General features: G+C 41.2%; 4 protein-coding genes across 4 annotated transcripts; 2 read left to right on the plus strand and 2 right to left on the minus strand.

Annotated features, from left to right (window-relative positions):
• Positions 1 to 2,114: 2,114 nt before the first annotated feature.
• BDW43DRAFT_304926 (uncharacterized protein) lies at positions 2,115 to 2,930 on the minus strand (the record flags this gene model as incomplete). Its single annotated transcript, XM_032045696.1, has 1 exon — positions 2,115 to 2,930. The coding sequence occupies one exon, from the start codon at positions 2,928 to 2,930 to the stop codon at positions 2,115 to 2,117; it is 816 nt and encodes a 271-aa protein (XP_031893859.1).
• A 684-nt stretch (positions 2,931 to 3,614) lies between these two features.
• Positions 3,615 to 4,769, plus strand: BDW43DRAFT_295121 (GFA family protein). The gene has a single exon (XM_032044027.1). The coding sequence runs from the start codon at positions 3,634 to 3,636 to the stop codon at positions 4,699 to 4,701; it is 1,068 nt and encodes a 355-aa protein (XP_031893860.1). The 5' UTR covers positions 3,615 to 3,633; the 3' UTR covers positions 4,702 to 4,769.
• A 313-nt stretch (positions 4,770 to 5,082) lies between these two features.
• On the plus strand, positions 5,083 to 5,583 carry BDW43DRAFT_317215 (FAD binding domain-containing protein; the record flags this gene model as incomplete). The annotated part of the gene is made up of 2 exons (XM_032048486.1): positions 5,083 to 5,157; positions 5,215 to 5,583. The coding sequence occupies 2 exons, from the start codon at positions 5,083 to 5,085 to the stop codon at positions 5,581 to 5,583; spliced, it is 444 nt and encodes a 147-aa protein (XP_031893861.1).
• Positions 5,584 to 7,584: 2,001 nt separating this feature from the next.
• On the minus strand, positions 7,585 to 10,303 carry BDW43DRAFT_304928 (Six-hairpin glycosidase-like protein; the record flags this gene model as incomplete). Its single annotated transcript, XM_032045697.1, has 12 exons — positions 7,585 to 7,691; positions 7,745 to 7,795; positions 7,853 to 7,876; positions 7,930 to 8,338; positions 8,391 to 8,448; positions 8,495 to 8,649; positions 8,697 to 8,772; positions 8,823 to 8,976; positions 9,030 to 9,883; positions 9,949 to 10,013; positions 10,066 to 10,183; positions 10,239 to 10,303. 12 exons carry the CDS (start codon positions 10,301 to 10,303, stop codon positions 7,585 to 7,587), a joined length of 2,136 nt encoding a protein of 711 aa, XP_031893862.1.
• Positions 10,304 to 17,332: the final 7,029 nt, after the last annotated feature.

Below are 17,332 nucleotides of genomic sequence, written 5' to 3' on the forward strand. Positions count from 1 at the left end.
GGAAACGATAGGATTGGTCCAAGCTGGTGGTCTAGAACATGGACGCGCCTGTTGGATGACAGTTGCATGCACTAGCTATCCCAATAACGTACTTCTGTCTCAACCATGCGGGGGAGGCACATTGCGGGGCTTTATGCAAGACGGCAAGGGCTAGCTGAAGATCTTGCTAAGTGTTCGGCTTCCGATTACACTGCCACCACAAGTTCCTAGTTGGGTTTCACGTAACCTGACTTATGGGCTTACGATGGACCCCAGTTGGGGATCGAGTATAGTGGTTGCTTTTGTTCATTTTTGGTGGAGCTGAGAATCCGGCACTTGAGGACAAGAAACGTGATGCCCTGGTTTGCTGAAATTATCATGAACCCCGTAACTGGCTCCGGACATGACCAAATTCGCAGTTGAAATAAACCTATAGCCTCGTGTGACGCGAAATCATGATTGGCGTGAACCAATCGAGTATATACGCATGCCTGTCAGAAGCATTTGCCTTCTGAGTGGCTGGGTTAGTAGTCTAGTTAGGCCAAGCGGGCGAGTTATTTACTGATAACCAGGCTGAAAGCAGCTGAAGTACGGGGTTTCAACATTTTGCTTCTGTCTCATTTGGGTCTCCTATTCATGCGTCGATTCTCTTTGGATACTTTTGCTAACATACTCAGCCAATACCAGAATCCTATCCTCCTGCAACTGTTGTCCCACCAGCTGAATCCCTACCGGTGCACTATCGTAAGACTCTAGAAACAGGCGTCAAAACTCGTCAAAAATCTTAATATAGCATGCTTACCTTCGAGCAGTATCCGCCTGTCTGCTTCGCTTAGAAACTCCGTCGGAACTAGCCAGTTACCCACTGACATATCTACATGTGTTACTGGGATGACGACGCTGGTGTAATCCAAAACGCTCACAACGCTAGTGAATACGGTATGCCTATATCTTCCGGAGATAATGGGCTCATGAGGTGCAGTACCGCGAATGATAACATCAACAGGTCGTCCAGCTGCGGTAAGTTCGGCGGTCCTATTCCAGTAATGACTTCCACTAGCGCTAAAATAGCAAGAGTAATATCAATATTAGTACATTAACAGTCTGATATCATAGGTATATCTAATGAACAGCAGATTAGATGTGGTCTACCCGGCGGGTTTACCTATGATTCCTGATACATTGATTGTCTTTTGAGCAAATAAAACACGTGTAATAATGCCCCCATAAAGACCACATAATCGTTCTGCAACAGGGGGTGGCCTTCTTAGCTACGTCGAGGAAAAGGTAGCAGCAAAGAGGAGACTTCTAACGAGAAGGAAATGGAGTTGATGCTCTAAAGTACGAGCTACCTATGTAACAAGGGTATTTTGAGAAGAAACCAGAGCTTTGAAGAGGCGGGTCAACCAACTCAGATATTATCAGACCCAAGGATTATACTAGACGATTGACCCTACAGAAGGCACGGTCATCTGTGAAAGATAGACCACGAATCATAGACAGTTACATATGGTTCCAATGCTCCTGGGGGCCCCTGAGCCATAGGATCGACTCTGCGTCTTATGGATGTACCCTTGGGCGCAAACTTAGTTACACGTCCTAGTATTCGAGTCCAATTCAACTATAAGAGAGACTGCCCATCGAGGGATGTGTAGCTGCTAGGTACTTCAATAATGCACAGCGCAGAGGTGGGAACTTTAATATGAACATGGTACCACCTCCACCATTCCGGTACAGGCTAAACAAAGCCCAGGCTTAACCAAGATACATGGAGGGGACTAGGGCTAGGGCAGCATTATACCCGACAGGCATAGGCATCGATCTGTTCTTATGGCCTAGACAGGAAAACGTGTATGAAAATTAAACTATGGTACAACTTTTTCTTGGCTTACGATGTTCGGGTGAACTTTGGCCTGAAACCATTAACTGAATCCTTCGCTAGTAGTAGTAGGTAGTAGTTGTTGTTGTTGTCCAGACCTATGAAACGTACACATGTGCAAGCTGATAGTTAGCCAGCGTAAACCTCACACTAAAGGTGGTTCGATTAATACACAAATATCCAAATATCCACACACAGTCTTTGCTCAGTCGTCTCCCACTACCTAGCGAAGAATATGCTTCGCGAGGGTTCGAGATTATTTAACCCAGATAGCAGCGTAGCGATCCGCAGACCCATCGTTATATCCACTAAATGTCCGCAGGACATAGCCCTTGCTCCGGTACTTGTCGAACTCAGCTTGGAATGTTGGGGAATCCAAACCGTGTCTTGCCACCCACGCACCGGATGGAGACTTGTCCCAGATTGCCGCATACTTCACGCCGTCACCATCCTGGTAGCCGTCCACATCAACCAGGCGGTATCCATCCTTGACATGTTTATCGAAGGTCGCTTGGTAGGCCGTCGAGTTCAACTCTCCAGCGGAAACCCAGGCAGTACTATCATTCTGCTTTTCCCAAACAGCAGCAAAGCGAGCCTCAGTACCAACCTCATAACCGCTCACGTGCGTCATTCGGTATCCCTCCGCCAGGTACTTGTCAAAGTACTTCTGCATCCATTCCTTGTTCATTCCATGACGTGAGATCCAGGGTACAGAGGAGGACTTCTCCCAGATAGCGGTGTAGCGATCCTTTCCGTCAACTGTGTAGCCATTCACTTGAACAACGCGGTAACCTTGCTTCAGGTAGTCTTCGAATTTGTCATGGTACTGATCGGAGGTCAATCCGTGGTGTGACTTCCATGCGGGGGTGGGTCTCTTCTCGAAAATGACGGCAAAGTTCGCTTCATTGTTGTGTTCGTACCCGCTGACGGAGTTGAGTCGGTATCCTTGTTTGACCATCTCGTCGAACTTTGCTTGGTACGCCTTACCATTAAGGCGGTAGTATGCATGCCATTCGTTGGCCTGGACGCAGAGCGCCGATGCGAGGGCAACGGCCCAGAGATGAAACTTCATGATTATATCGAGATCACACCTTTGAACCAGCTGATAATTTTATGGGAGGAGAATTGAGACCGAAGATTCTCTGACTTGATGTCGTTTCTGCCATCTTTATACCTTGCACACCACCAGACACTACTTCTCGGCTAACCCAATATGAATGCATGATGCGAGTACAGATGAATTCCTTCCATACGAGGTTGAATGGATCAAAATGGAACGTATTTCTTCTTTAACTGGCAGAAGGGAAATAACGATCAGCAGGGGATCGTATACAATAACGTTAGGAATGTTTTATTTTTAACTCCTCAGGTTGACTATCGGTTGATCTATGGTTGCCAATACGAACAGCAGCGCCTCGTGAAAGTGGGGAGACCTCGTATATCCCATTACCTCTCTTAGCAAATGGGCTAGTACTGGAAGCTTGATATATAGATGGCAACAAGGTACGTGACCCAACCCTACGGCCAATATGCTAAGTAGTAACGTTTCATATCTTCGCACTTTGGGCGATATTGGATAATAAGGAGACGGAGTTCGGTAGACTGACCTCTAGTCATGCCGACATGGACAGAAGTGTTGCCCGTTTTCAATGACAAAATACGAGGCCAACACTATCGACGGCGGGGTAGGATGGTCCTTGATTATTTAATCTCCTAGACCTGGCCGTCCCTCTCTTCTCCCCCATCTCTCCCTTGCGCAAAACCATGATCTAAATATGGCTGCTACTATACAAAGCAGAACCCTAACGGCAGCCTGCCACTGTCGATCAGTGCACTTCACGATCTGTATTCCGGAAAGCGCCCTCCCACTCAAGATCCACCTGTGCCACTGCACCGTGTGTCGCTATACGCATGGATCCCTCTGCAGCTTCCATGCCCCACTCCCCGAAGACATTCAGCCCCAGTTCATCGCACCCTCAAACCTCGATGGCTTGACTCCATATGCGCATCCCAAGTCCAGTTCGACCCGGTACTTCTGTCGTACTTGTGGTTGCCATGTTGGAGACCGGCAAGATGTGGATGGGCGATGGGTGGTATCCAGCGCGATCTTCGATCACAGCGGGGATGAAAGTGTCTGGCAAATTACTTCACACATCCATGCAGACGCTGGAAGCCAAGACGGGTTATTTCACTTCCTAAGCCAAGTAAACGGCCGTGAACTCACCAGATCAACCTCAACCCTAGACAGCCTATGTTCTCGTAGCCCAGTAGAGAACATCCCGAAGCTGCAAAGAAGCGCGGATCAACAGCTCCACGCTTCCTGTCACTGTGGAGGGGTCACCTTCGATATCTCCCGGCCTCGTGAAGATTTTGTGAACGATCCTGGGAACCGTAAATGGATCCTTCCAGGAGGGAAAGACAAGTGGCTTGGAGTCTTCGATGTCTGCGACACCTGCCGCTTGGTTAGTGGGGCGAATGTTGCAGCATGGATGTTCGTTCCGCTGAACCACATCTCCCCTTCCCCTCCGGACAATTTGCTCATCGGGTCTTCCAAGCGCTATTACTCGAGCGAGGGGGTGGTGAGGACCTTTTGTGGTACTTGCGGGGCTGTCGTCTTTTATAGCTGTGCTGATCGACCGGAAATAGCTGATGTTGCGGTCGGTATCTTGCGGGATCCAGAGTCTGTGCTGGCAGAAGGCTGGATAACTTGGAGGACTGGCCGTATTGCCTATTTAAAGGACGGTATGAAATATGACGAGGGATTTACGAAGGAACTAGATCAGGGATTGCAGGCATGGGGAAGGGAGAAATATGGCAAAGTGGAGCTGTTTGATGTAGCTTAGCTTGTAACGTAACCGTCTTTCTTGTAGAGTGTGAATCCAAGTATGCGTTATGGAAAGCTAGCTCTAGATAGTATCAAGAATAATAATGATGATTCTAATAAGAATGAGCTCCATATAAAGTCTCAAGATTTATTACTATGCATATTCACCAGGGGTGGTGGTAACGTTAGAGACGGTGAGCGAGGGCAGGGTGGACGAAGGACATAAAGGAGCTGGATACTGCCACATACTACAGCGAATATACGTAAAAGGTTCATTGTCAAATCTAGATTTGGAACACTGATGATAGTCCCGCGGGAGAGACGCCTTGCGCGAGTATACGTTGAATTGTCCCCGATAGAATCTGGCAGGTTCACAGAACAGCAGGAGCCCCAGATTATTATGGACCAGATCGCCGAGATCATGCAGCCATATACCATGAAGACAAACCAAATCGCCTGGTATACCACCTACAAGGTATTTACATCATTGAACGCTCTTACACATCTATACTAACGAACGTAAGTTGGCCAGCGGGTATGCCCGAAGATCTCAATCTACAATCGTATATTCCTGGCTGGTGAGGCAATCCATACTCACTCCCCTAAAGTGGGACAAGGAATGAAAGTCAGCATGCAGGACACATACAACCTCGGATGGAAACTTGCTTCCGTGATTCATGGCGCCTCGCCACCGAATATATTAGACACGTATGCGGAAGAAAGGCTACCAATCGCCAAACGGCTTACACAGCTGGACTGGCGTATCTGCCGCAGAATGTGCAGTCGGAACGAAAGTGAACCTATGCTTTGTGATAGATTCGATGAGGATCACAAGCGTGCCATTCGCGAAGAAAATACTTCAGCTTCTGGTCTCACCGCAACCTATCAACTTTCTTATTAGCCCTTCCGCAAAACAAGGCGAAGCATCATTTAGAAGCGATCTGTCTCTAGCAAAGGCCATAAAGATAGGGGCCAGGATTCCGAGCAAATTGGTCCTGAACTAGAGCAATTCCCAAGCCTACCACCTACAACAAAGCTTTCCTAGTAAAGGTCAGTGGAATTTGATTGTCTTTCGAGGTGATATCTCCAAGAGTGAACGGATGGGTTGCATCCGTCATCTGACGGATGCACTCTCTCACTCAGACTCATACTTTCAGCAATTGAACAAGGCCAGAACGATAAGAGGCGGCGTCGGGTTAGTAGGAGTGCATCTGTTACATTCGGCACGCAGGAACAGTATTGATTTTTTTCATTGCCGGAAACCTTTAGGCCATTTGGTGACGACAGGAGTATATATTGCAACAGGGTATTGGTAGATAATGAATCTTACCACCATCCTGGAGGTGGCAAGCTATATGAGTCCTTTGGTATTCACTCTGAAGGGTGTATAGCCTTGTTGCGACCCGATCAGCATGTTGCCTTTTTATCCACCATTGACGACGCTCATGGCTTGCAAAACTTTTCGCGTTCATTTACTTGCTTGTGAAAGATTTGATCAGGTATGCGTTGCGGGTTTGGTAGAAACGTGGTATAAGAATTCATTGGAGTAAGATAAATTCGCAAAATCTTTCTGAAACATAGACCAACGGGTGCACCTAACTGCCCAAGACAGAGTAAATTAGGAAGCTTTACTCTGAATAATTACCCACGAAGTTAAGCTACAATGCTTCGTACCGTCTGACTGAAAAACTACGTGTAGTTAACCAAGATTATCACTGCATTCGGTACCCTTCCATGCTACACGGTCCAGCTCCTCAGTGTTGTAAGTCCACATCAGCTTGGGTAACAGAATGTACCCCTACACATCCGCTCCCATGGACGTTGTAAATCTTTGCCTTGGCTGTACGCCATGGCCCTAACCCAAGGAAGCGACCACTGACGGTATAATACGTGCTAACCATTCGACTTCCATGTTCAACTTTGTCCTTGCTCGTCACATCAAAAGTAGGTTGCCGTACATATGGCTGAAGCACACAAGCGGTGATTTGATGTCTTCTGGGATACTTGGATCTTGCATGTCCGATATGGTTGCCTCCCATTGTTTTGTAGAGAGACCTTCGCTAAGTAAATGACCCTTCTCGCGGCACTGACGAGATGCCTTCAGGATATAGTTGTTCTTAGTAGCCTTTGCTCGGTTACTGCGACCAACCCCTTGGTTTAGTTCTTGGGAGCTTGGGAGGAATGTGGGCACAATGCCTTGCTGAAGGATTTGAGCCTGATCAGGAGAGAGGATGGCGTGTTTCTGGACAAGGCTATCGAGTTCCTGCAGCACTGTGCCCAGGAATCGCTCGTCATTCACCAGCAGAATAGTGCGGAAATCATTGACTGTTATTGTCGCCAAGTGACGGGCATATCCTGTGAGCTCATCTGGAAAGAGTGAGAGTCTAATTGTTCAACTTTCTCAAACCTATCTGTCCCCGGCTCCTGGCAGGAAAGGGAATGGCCGGTCTCTGAAGTGGTATCTGGCCGCAAATGTAGGTCAGCTACATTTTTACTAAGTGTGGTAGTAGTCCAGTCCGTTTTCTGGCTAGCTGAATGACTTCCCGTCTGTCAAGCTTGTCCCTCCCCCATATTCATGGACTTATGAAGGAGAGTGGTTGGATTTATATCATTAACTTAGGGCTAGTGCAAACCGGAGAATCGGTACGACAGCCGCCGTGATTTGCCCTCTCAGCTCTGTGATAGAATAAGCAATCCTTAATCCGAAACAAACTACGAATTCCATCACCGTGATCTTTGCTATATTATATTTACTGGGTATGTCTGCGCCGCATTATTTGACAGGGAACATGCGCCGGCGGATAATATAGCAACACATAGTGCCCAGTCCATTGGCTGGAAAATGTGCATCTGGCCGTATATTCCGCCCCATATGGTATCTCTCGAAAGGGAACGGAGTCTACTACGGAGCCTTGAGTAATCCTTCATGCTTAATTACCCAACTGCCGTCCTGAGGGAATCCGGGAGTATCGCCGTGAGATCCGTCCCAACCAGCAACCATGTATGCCACTATAATCATCAACACGCCGACCACTCCACGCGCCATTTCATATATTACTTACCGGCATAAAGTAACCCAGCATTACCAGGCATAAAAGGGGGAGGAGTTCCTCCTATATGCCATCTTGATATTAGGAATGGTCTCGCGGATTATCAAGTAGAGGGCTTACCATCTCCTCCACGTTCGGCAAATCCTAGATATCTGATAGTTAGCATCGTCGCAAAGGGAAAGTGGGGGTTGTCATGCCAGCATCATCAAAATTCCAATAGTCGAACGCGGTTAGGTGATATATCGCTCGCTCCGGATTCCCAATCCGTGCCGCATTGATTGCAAGAACGGGCCTACCCCATCCCCTAATCTTATCGTCAGTCCAAATTTCTCCTACCTTGTTTGCTGTTCGTAATGCAACTTGTGGATCAACCGCCGGTGTGTCGGGTAGGATACCTTGCAGCATGATCAAGCTACGAGGGTCTTTTGTTAAGGAAGTGTCATTCCACCAAGAACTATTTAACCCTTCATAAACCGTATAGAGGCCGTCAATCTGAGGAGGGGGAGCGAGGCCTTCCGCCACTACTGTCCATATATTGGGAATGGGCTGATCGAGTTTCCTCTTCCACTCACGGGCGATATCGAGCCCGTATCTCCAGTAGGCGATCTAGCGCTGGGTTAACTTCTCCTGTCTCGTGGGATGTTAGAGGGAACCTAACCTCATAGGCTAGATTGCGGCTTTTGATGGGAGGCGTGTTCTCCGTTACACCATAAGACCTGCGGATGTCAGCAAGGCACATGGCCTAGTCGTGAACAAGCATACGGGGGCCCCAGATCATAAAAGCCCGAGCTTGTGTTCTTCCAAGCGTAAGACGCCATATAATCCGCCGTGGCGGTTAACACGCGATCCCATCGCTCAAGGGTGTCTTGTGTGGGCGATGCCTGGTAAGCTAATCTGGCTAGATACATGGGGTGAGGCTACTTGTCGTTAGTGCATCGCAATGTGTTCGTTTGCGTGAACGTACCTGCTGCCATAGGAGGAGACCATTAATACCTCCCGGAGAACTTACTCCAGTCTCAATATCAGTCATCTTTGGCCACCTTCTGCATGTCAGATACTTGATTGCATATTCAGAGGAAGGTTGACAGACCGGGCTCCATCCCATCCCATCGATGTTGCCCGTTTGGTCGATGACGTGAGCAATGTTTCATATAAGGCTGGGAATATATCACCGAAATGTTGCTTCCGACCCCATGTCACCCAATGTGCATTATGCCATACCACCATCTCCATGTGGAATTTGCCTATTGCCTCTGTTGGCGTCTGCATGATTACATTAGGTACACTTGGTACTTACCATACCACCCGTTGTTCATCAAGCCGCTCTCTTGGGGTGACTGCCCTGTGGCTGCGCTATTGACCCGAATATGGTACTGTGATAAGATAATTCGGCGCTGCAGCTCGTCTGCTTTGGGGTTTGATGAGGAGGTGAGATCGACAAAGCCTCCCTGAGCCCAGTACTGGTTCCAAGCCGTAGAGCTGCGCTCCCGAACTGCTCGTGGCGAACCGGCTGCTTGTTTCTGTGGTGAGAAATTTGCTATGAAAGCTATGGTAGATGATGATTCGGGCTTGAGAGTGTATCGGTGAGTTTTATTCTCTTCCCGAGAGAGCCGAAGCGGGACTTCAGGATCCCATTGCAAATTCACAAAGTATTGCATCTCTTGTATTTCATGCCGTATATGCGCCGTATTTGCTTTTGAATCTTCCAGAAGCAAGGTAGTATGATTCTGCGGAAAGTCATAAACACCAACAAAGACCTCGTACTTATACTTAGTTGAATGAATTGGAGGATAGGGGAAATCTAGCTCGACGGATAGATCACCGGTCGCGACTAGGTTCGACTCGACATGGAATGTCACTGAATCGGAGTCAAGGTCCCCTTGAGTCACGACGCTGACGGGCTGCCCATCGATCCGAAATGTAGACACGATCACCCCATTCCACAGGTCGAGCTTCTGAGATGGCTCTGTAGTTTGTGACACCGAGATCAATGAGCCCTTGTACCGAAGACCAATTCGGCCTAGGTTGATACGGTTGGGGTTGGCGACGAGCCATTGCGATGCCTCAGGGAGGTCAGGATCGGGAATGTCGTACGAGACATTGCGCCCATGAGTTAGCATACTGACTCCTTGGTAATCGTCGATCTTCTCTCTGTCCAAGTTTAGATACTTGATCTAGCCATGACAACAAGCCTAGGGAATGCAAAGTATACCTACCCATTGCTTGGCACAGAGTCATTATGCCAGCCCCAACTGGAAAGTGTATTGAATGGAAGGAATGTCTGATCTGGATCTCAGTATCTATACCGATAGGGTTAGATCGATAACTTATACCTGCATTCCAGTGTTGTCTACGTTGAATGCAAAGTTCCCATTGCCCACTTGGAGAGGCGTCGTTTCTTTGGTGATCAGCTTGGAGCGGACTACATTGTACTTGGAAACTATACGTTGTCTGCCATACTAAGCGATTCGTTCACATGAGCTGTACGTTGTGTATCGAGACTTACCGGTCAATGTGGGCCAATGTTGGAGCCGATGCGAGGACGAACAGTAATATGGATATCCAAGCCATGTTGAAGTGTTTTGCTGCAACAGAATACACCATCAATGACACTCCTACCGTTTTAACCTATCCTCGGGGTAATCAGACCCGAACGCCTAAGGTAAATATACCCCGCATAATCACTATCATTAAGGAACCAGTTTTTGCACCAATCGCCTGGCTGTACTATATCTGAGATATCTTGAAGTATTACTTGGCATCATGCAGGGAAATCCGATTAAGCTTGGCCATCCACTACCTAGGCTCGCCAATTTCAATGACTTTGAATGGGGGGCTTGGTTGTGTTATATAAATTACTCTGGCGAGTTCCTTGATCCGGTGTACTATTCAATTATGGCCCACAGTTTGAGCTAGGTTCATCATAGGCATCCAACATGCTATGTGAAGCTCTGTTAAAAGTGGCTTGCAATTATAAATGACCCATTTCCTCCAAATAAGTGTGTCTAAAGAAAACTAAACACGGCATTGTTTACTAATAGTTGCATACATACATGACAACCTCCATAACATTCAGCCTTAGAGCGGACGATGATACAATAAATGCCAGGCTAATGTCGAGATTCTTCACTCAGAGTCTTCAGCACATGGCCGTGTGCGGCATATATCATGTAGGTGTTTGGTTTCCTCAGTTCACCAACAGATACCTTATAGAGCAGCCCATTGTGGGTTAGTGACACCCTAAGTTCTCTAGTATGAAGAGAAAGTGTACGGCAGACCCTTAAGACAAAACTGCAACAACAAAAATTTCATGTAAGCGCTAGTATAGGACCGGCAGAAAAATAAATATATACATACATGATGGCCTGCTTGGTTTCACCACGTAGCTAGTGGCTACTTATCCTGAGCACCACGAAGAGGTACAAGCCTTGCTCAAGGTGTTGTACACAGGGCCTGTACAACTAGGAGTGCTGGTATTGGGGATATACCTGTAAACAAAAGAAATCTTATATATACCTTAAAGATATATAGGGTTATTAGTCTCTTCTTCTTTATATTTATCTAAGTTAATTGGATTATCAGCTCTATTGTCCTTCTCTGAATCTAAGTTAATTAAAAAACATGGCTACTGTTCTTGGGCCTCCTAGAGTAAACTATTGTTAATAGATTATATAGTCTTCTAATTCTTATCTTAAATAGAATACTGACTTATATAGTCAGGCCATTTACAGTTAGTGTATACTCCGCTAAATGTCCCTGGAATATGGCAGTATTCAGGGAAGATATATTAGCCAAGTATATCCCGGTATCTTGTATAAGGTTGCTCTAAATGAACCCTCCTTAATTAAATGAGCAGGGCATTGATATATAAGTTATATATGCTGAAGATCTGCCTAGCATTGACTCTGCTGGAGATAAAAGCTATAGAGTGCCCTATACAGGCCAGTAAGGCTCTCTATATATTATTATAAGTGTACTGTGATAACAGATAATCTCTAATAGAAAGAACAGGATTTCTGCCTGGAGCTATTATCTCAAGAATATAGGTAAAAAGAGCTTCTAGTTTTTCCAGACTTATTAAATAATTAGTAGGCATATTAATAGGCATGTTATTAGAATTAAGACTAATATATATATAATTTATATAATTCTTATAGTAAGAATTATATAAATTATATAAAAGCAGTTAGTAGATACTTTAAGAAATAAAAAAAGATAGAGAATTAATATAGCTTATATACTATTATATAGTAATAGTAATAGTAATTAGAGAAAGAGAAAAAAAAGAGAGAAAATAAAGTTATCTCTACTTTTATATTACTAAGGTCTCAGTAATCTTAGATAGTCTTAGACTATTAAAACTCCAGAATCCAGTAAAGTAACTATATATAGATATAAAAGTAATCTTTATTAAGAACAGTAGCTAATTATAGTAAGTAGTTAAATTTTTATATAACTAAACAAGCTAGATAATTAATAAAGTAATAGAATAGATAGCTAAGTAGTTAAATACTTATATAATTAAAAAGAATAAATAGATATTAAAATAGTAGAAAAGATAATTAAGCAGTTATATCTCTATATAGTTAAGTAGTAATTAAACTAGTCTAAATTTAGTAAAGTATTTAAGATCTTCTAGTTAAAGAATATAATATTATCTTATATAATAGACTATACTATTTCCTTCAGGAAGCTGAACTAACAGTAATAAAAAATTAGATAAAGAATTAGACTTTTTTTTTTTTTTTTTTAATTACTAATAACTCTTCTGGCTTTATCTTAATAGAAATAATTAAGAATAAATATTTTTTAGTTATTTTTTATATAACTAATTCTATCTTAATTTTAGTTATAGACTTAGACTTTATTTTCTTTTTTATTTTCTTCTTTATCTTTTTTTTTAATTCAGTAAAAGTATCTATATACTTTTTTTATATAATAATTATATAGATAATCTCTAGATCTTCTTTATTTTTTTAAAACTATATTAATAGAAGTATCTCTAAAGACTATTTCTTATCAGTATCTTTAGTAAAATAGACAGGCTTTAATTTCTGAATTATCTAAATAAAAGAGTACTAATCACTATTTTTTTTATATTTATCCAGAAACTTAGTTAAAAGATTAATCTTAAAAAAGTTATCTAAGAATTTAATTATATAAGAAAAGAGCTTAGCAGCAATTTAATCTGATAGATATTAGTATTTAATAAGAAATAAGCTAAAAGTATAGACTAATATAAAGAGATATACTATTTTCTATCTATATAGAGATTTAGTTTCAAGATATAAAAATAAATAAAAATAATAAAGATAGATATAGTACTACTTAGCTTATTTTTCTTTATATAAGTAATCTTAAATTAATATAACTGTTTAGCTTTATCTATATAATTATAATAAATAAATTAAGCTATTTATAGAGAAGATTTAAAAGAGATAAAGACAGTAATTATAATTAAAGATATATTTAAAGATATAAAAAAAAAATTAATAAGATTAATTATCTTTATATCTTATATATAAGATAGAGAAGTTCTACTTTATTAAATAAGATATAAGCTATAGACAAGGATATTACTATATATCTTATCTATATAAAAACAGTAAGAGATCTAGAAACTTATTCTAAATATATTAAAAAAGATTTTTATAAATTTAGTTAATATATAAAGAGCAGAATTATATATTAAAGTAGTAATATAATAAATTCTAAGCTATATCTAGATCTAGCTAGTCTCTATATCTTCAGATTTCTTTTAATTATATAAAATCTTTATTTAAGAGATATTCTGATTAGCTATTAATTTCTAATTAAATTCTTTTATTAACTAGTTTAATAAGTCTAGTTCTAGCTTATTTCTCTATCTAATATAGGCCAAAATCCTAGCCTGTAGATTAAAGTAAGTTATATAAAATAGAGTAAAAATATCTTCTCTAGTATACTTAGAAAAGTTCTAAAAATTAAAGTTAAGCTCTTTTAATTAAATAAAAGTTTAATTATAAATAGCAGAAAATAGATATTTTTTAGAGTCTTTAAAGATTAGCTAAAGTCTTAAGAAAAAAGTAGATTATTTACTCTATTTTTATATATCTTTCTATAAGGAATAAAGAAGACTCTTATTAAAATTAAGGCTATAGTTAAGTATATTATTATTAGAATAGTTATAGTTTATAAATAATTTACTAAAGACAAGATATAGCCAGTTCTTTTATATATAAATAGAATAATTATTCCAGGTTTATATAAAGAAGATTATCTTAAGATAAAGAATTAATATATAGATTATATATAATATAATCTAGTTTACTAGACTATCTTTAGAATATATTCTTTTTTTTTAAAAAGATTAAAAGTAGATCTATTTCTTATTATTAGCTAGACTTGTTAGGCCCGCGGGTTGGGCCGGGTTTTTCAGGTTTTGCAACCCAGCCCGTTGGGTTTGGGCCGGGTCAAGATAGTATGTAAACCACCCATGGGTCAAAATATATATATGTGAACCACCCGTAGGGGCCCACAGCTGTAGATTCTTTCCTAGTAAAGTAATGATTTACATTCTTGATAGAATACAGTCTCTTAATACTGTAATTTATTTATATTACTGTAGGTAAATAATATATTTACTGTATTTTATATCTTGGTAACCCGCGGGTTAACCCGTTGACCCATGGGCTGGGGTAGTCAATAACCTGGCCCGGTATGGACTTTCGTATACACAAACCCAGCCCATTACTTGGCGGGTTGGGCCGGGTTGGGCCGGGTTTCGTGGGCTGGGCCTAACAAGTCTATTATTAGCTCTTATATAAGATAGAGTAGAAGGGATATTATATATACTTTTCAGTAAAATAGTAATTCTTTACTTAATTAGTTCTACTAAGCTTTAATTTATTAATTAGCAGTACTTGTACTATAGATATAGTAGTTAGAAATCTAGATTTCAGAATATCTTAATTACTGTAGCTTATATTAAGCTTCTGCTAATAAGATTATCTCTATATCTTAGTCTGATTATATAAAGTAAGACTGTTGTTTTGTAACTTTAATAATCTTCAGAAACTGCCAGAGTACACTAACTGCTGTATAAGAGATAATACTAATATAGATCTAGATAATATAGCAGAAGTAGATATTAATTATAATATAAATCTTAATTCTATATAGTATAAGCTTAAGATATCTATCTATAGACCAGATAAAGTTAGGACCAGATATAATATAGATACTATATTTCTATTAAAGATCTTATAGATATTATTATATAGCAGTAGATACTAGTTTTTAATATAATAAGTAAAGCTAATCCCTAGAACTATTAGCTATAGATATACTTAGGTTTTATATTACTTATCTAGTTATTAAATAGTCTTTACTCTGGAAATAAGTATAAAACAAGGTCTTTCTATATTCTTTAATCTAGCCCTAGTTAAGCTCTGTATAAAGCTACTCTAGAACTACTTTTATCTATATCTAAGCAGTTATAGAATTCTTGATATATTAATATAATCCTAGCTTATAGTAGAGATACAGGAATATATAAGCTTTAATCTAAAAGCTATTCTGTTATAGAACTCTAAGAAGCTTATCTTCTTTAAGTCTAATCTAATAAAAAAGAATCTTAATTTAAGTATATAGAACTTAATTAGTTTCTACTATATAATTCTGCTTTTGAATTTCCTAGCTCTTAAGTCATGTACAGAATATATATTCAGAAACAGTAAGATTATAAGATCTAGAGAGATTCTCTATTATAGAGTTATAGAATATATTATTAGTATAAAGATTAATAATCTTAGCCTTATAAGGCCCAAGATCAATAGCTGAATGAGGCATGGCTTATACAATACTTGAAAATAGTATCCAGAAATAACCAAGAAGGCCATATATACCGCTACTTTGGGAGATTATGATAAATCTAAGCAAGGCGGATAACTAGGCGGTATACACATGCTTTACAGAAATTTTTGTTGTTGCAGTTTTGTCTTAAGGGTCTGCCGTAAAAGTGGAGCTCAGAGACTTTAAAAATGGGTTCGGTCATAAATGTAGAGACGCTGAGAACATATAACGTATTCGGTAAGCGGCTGGGTCACGCAACCGGGTGGGTCAACCCTCGCAATTTTTTCGCGCCTCCTAGAAATGAAGCTATTCAAACCACCGAAAAATCTGTATTTCTATAGAAAGTCTAAATAGTCTGACGATTAGGACAATGAGTTATTTTATGGCCTAGAATACCGCAACCAGAGCACTTTGGTGGAGCGCGTACACGCTGGTTTTCTACTACAGGACCTATATCTACGGAGGTAGTAGATATAGCTCCATTAGTAGAATTCCTGCTTTGTATAAGCTCCTGAGCCTCCTTAACTGAAGTGCCTGATTCTATAGGAATCTGTCTAGTAGAGCGCCTTTTCTTTTTAAGTGTTCTTTCATGCGCGGCATGTAGTTCCCTAACTTCCTGCCTTGCAATAGTAGCTTCATTTAGAGCTAGTTCACAGCCTTTAACAAGCTGTTTTATTACAGCCTTAGTAGGTGAGTTAGGGCTCTCTGTATGAGCTCTAAGCAGCTTCTTCAAAGTAGCTTCCTGCTTTTGTAGTTGCTTTAGATTATGAGGTGTTTTAGGCTCTGAATTAGTAGATCTACTACTAGATCTACTGCCTGGAGATGTTATCTATAGCATAATATTAAGCTGAGATAGTACGCGCTCAGGATTAAAAGGAATAAGCCCAGTAGCTGAGAAACCACTGCAGATATTACCAGTAGTATATATCTGAGCTCTCGCCTGAGGAAAGGCCTTAAGAAAGTCAAGTTTATCAATATAATTGAAGCCTAATCTCATCCTATTCTCAACTAGCTGTCCGTACGCGCGTTTCAGAGGCCCAAAACAGCCTATATCAAGCGGCTGAAGTAGGTGAGATGAATGAGCAGGCATACAGAGAGGTATAATATTGTTTTGACTGCATATATCGTCAAATTAAGACGTTAAATGACTGCCGTGGCCATCAAGTATTAAAAGGCGATATCGACCAACAGTCCAGCTTGTAGCAGGTATAAATACATGCTGTAGCCAATATAGACCTATCTCATCAATAGTCCAGCCATTTGCACTCATTTCTATACGCCAGTCCAGTGGTAGACCCATCTCATACCAGCCCTCAACGTGGACCTTGCCTTAAAAGATAATACATACAAGGTGGAAGAGGTCCCCTAGGGCCAATACACTCAATAGAAGTAGCCCATTCCCGGTTCCCTGGCTGCAGTAGAAATGGCCTACCAGCTAACTCAGCTCGGGTAACTACTTTAGTAGTAGATATTAAGCCCATTGCAAAGCCAGTTTCATCAAAATTATAGATATCGTCCGGTTGAATGCCATACTGCATTATAGTGATCTGTACGCGCTTAAACCACTCATGTAGAAGCTTAGGATCCTCATATTTAGCGCGTTGATAGCTGTAGCGACAAGAGAAACGCGATTTTAGCTCATCTCTGCGTTGAACTAAGTTATATACCCATTTCTCACCTACGGTAGTAGGTATAGGGTCACCACGCTTAACTAGTAGAGTATTGGCCATTTCTCATATGTGCGTAGGCCGGGGAGGTGCTCCACAT

The sequence above is a fragment of the Aspergillus alliaceus genome (assembly GCF_009176365.1).
Source record: "Aspergillus alliaceus strain CBS 536.65 unplaced genomic scaffold BDW43scaffold_104, whole genome shotgun sequence".
Classification (NCBI taxonomy): Eukaryota; Fungi; Ascomycota; class Eurotiomycetes; order Eurotiales; family Aspergillaceae; genus Aspergillus; species Aspergillus alliaceus.

What these genes read in the sequence shown, in the direction of transcription:
- BDW43DRAFT_295121 (XM_032044027.1), top strand. Translation starts at nt 3,634, where the DNA reads ATGGCTGCTACTATACAAAGCAGAACCCTAACGGCAGCCTGCCACTGT.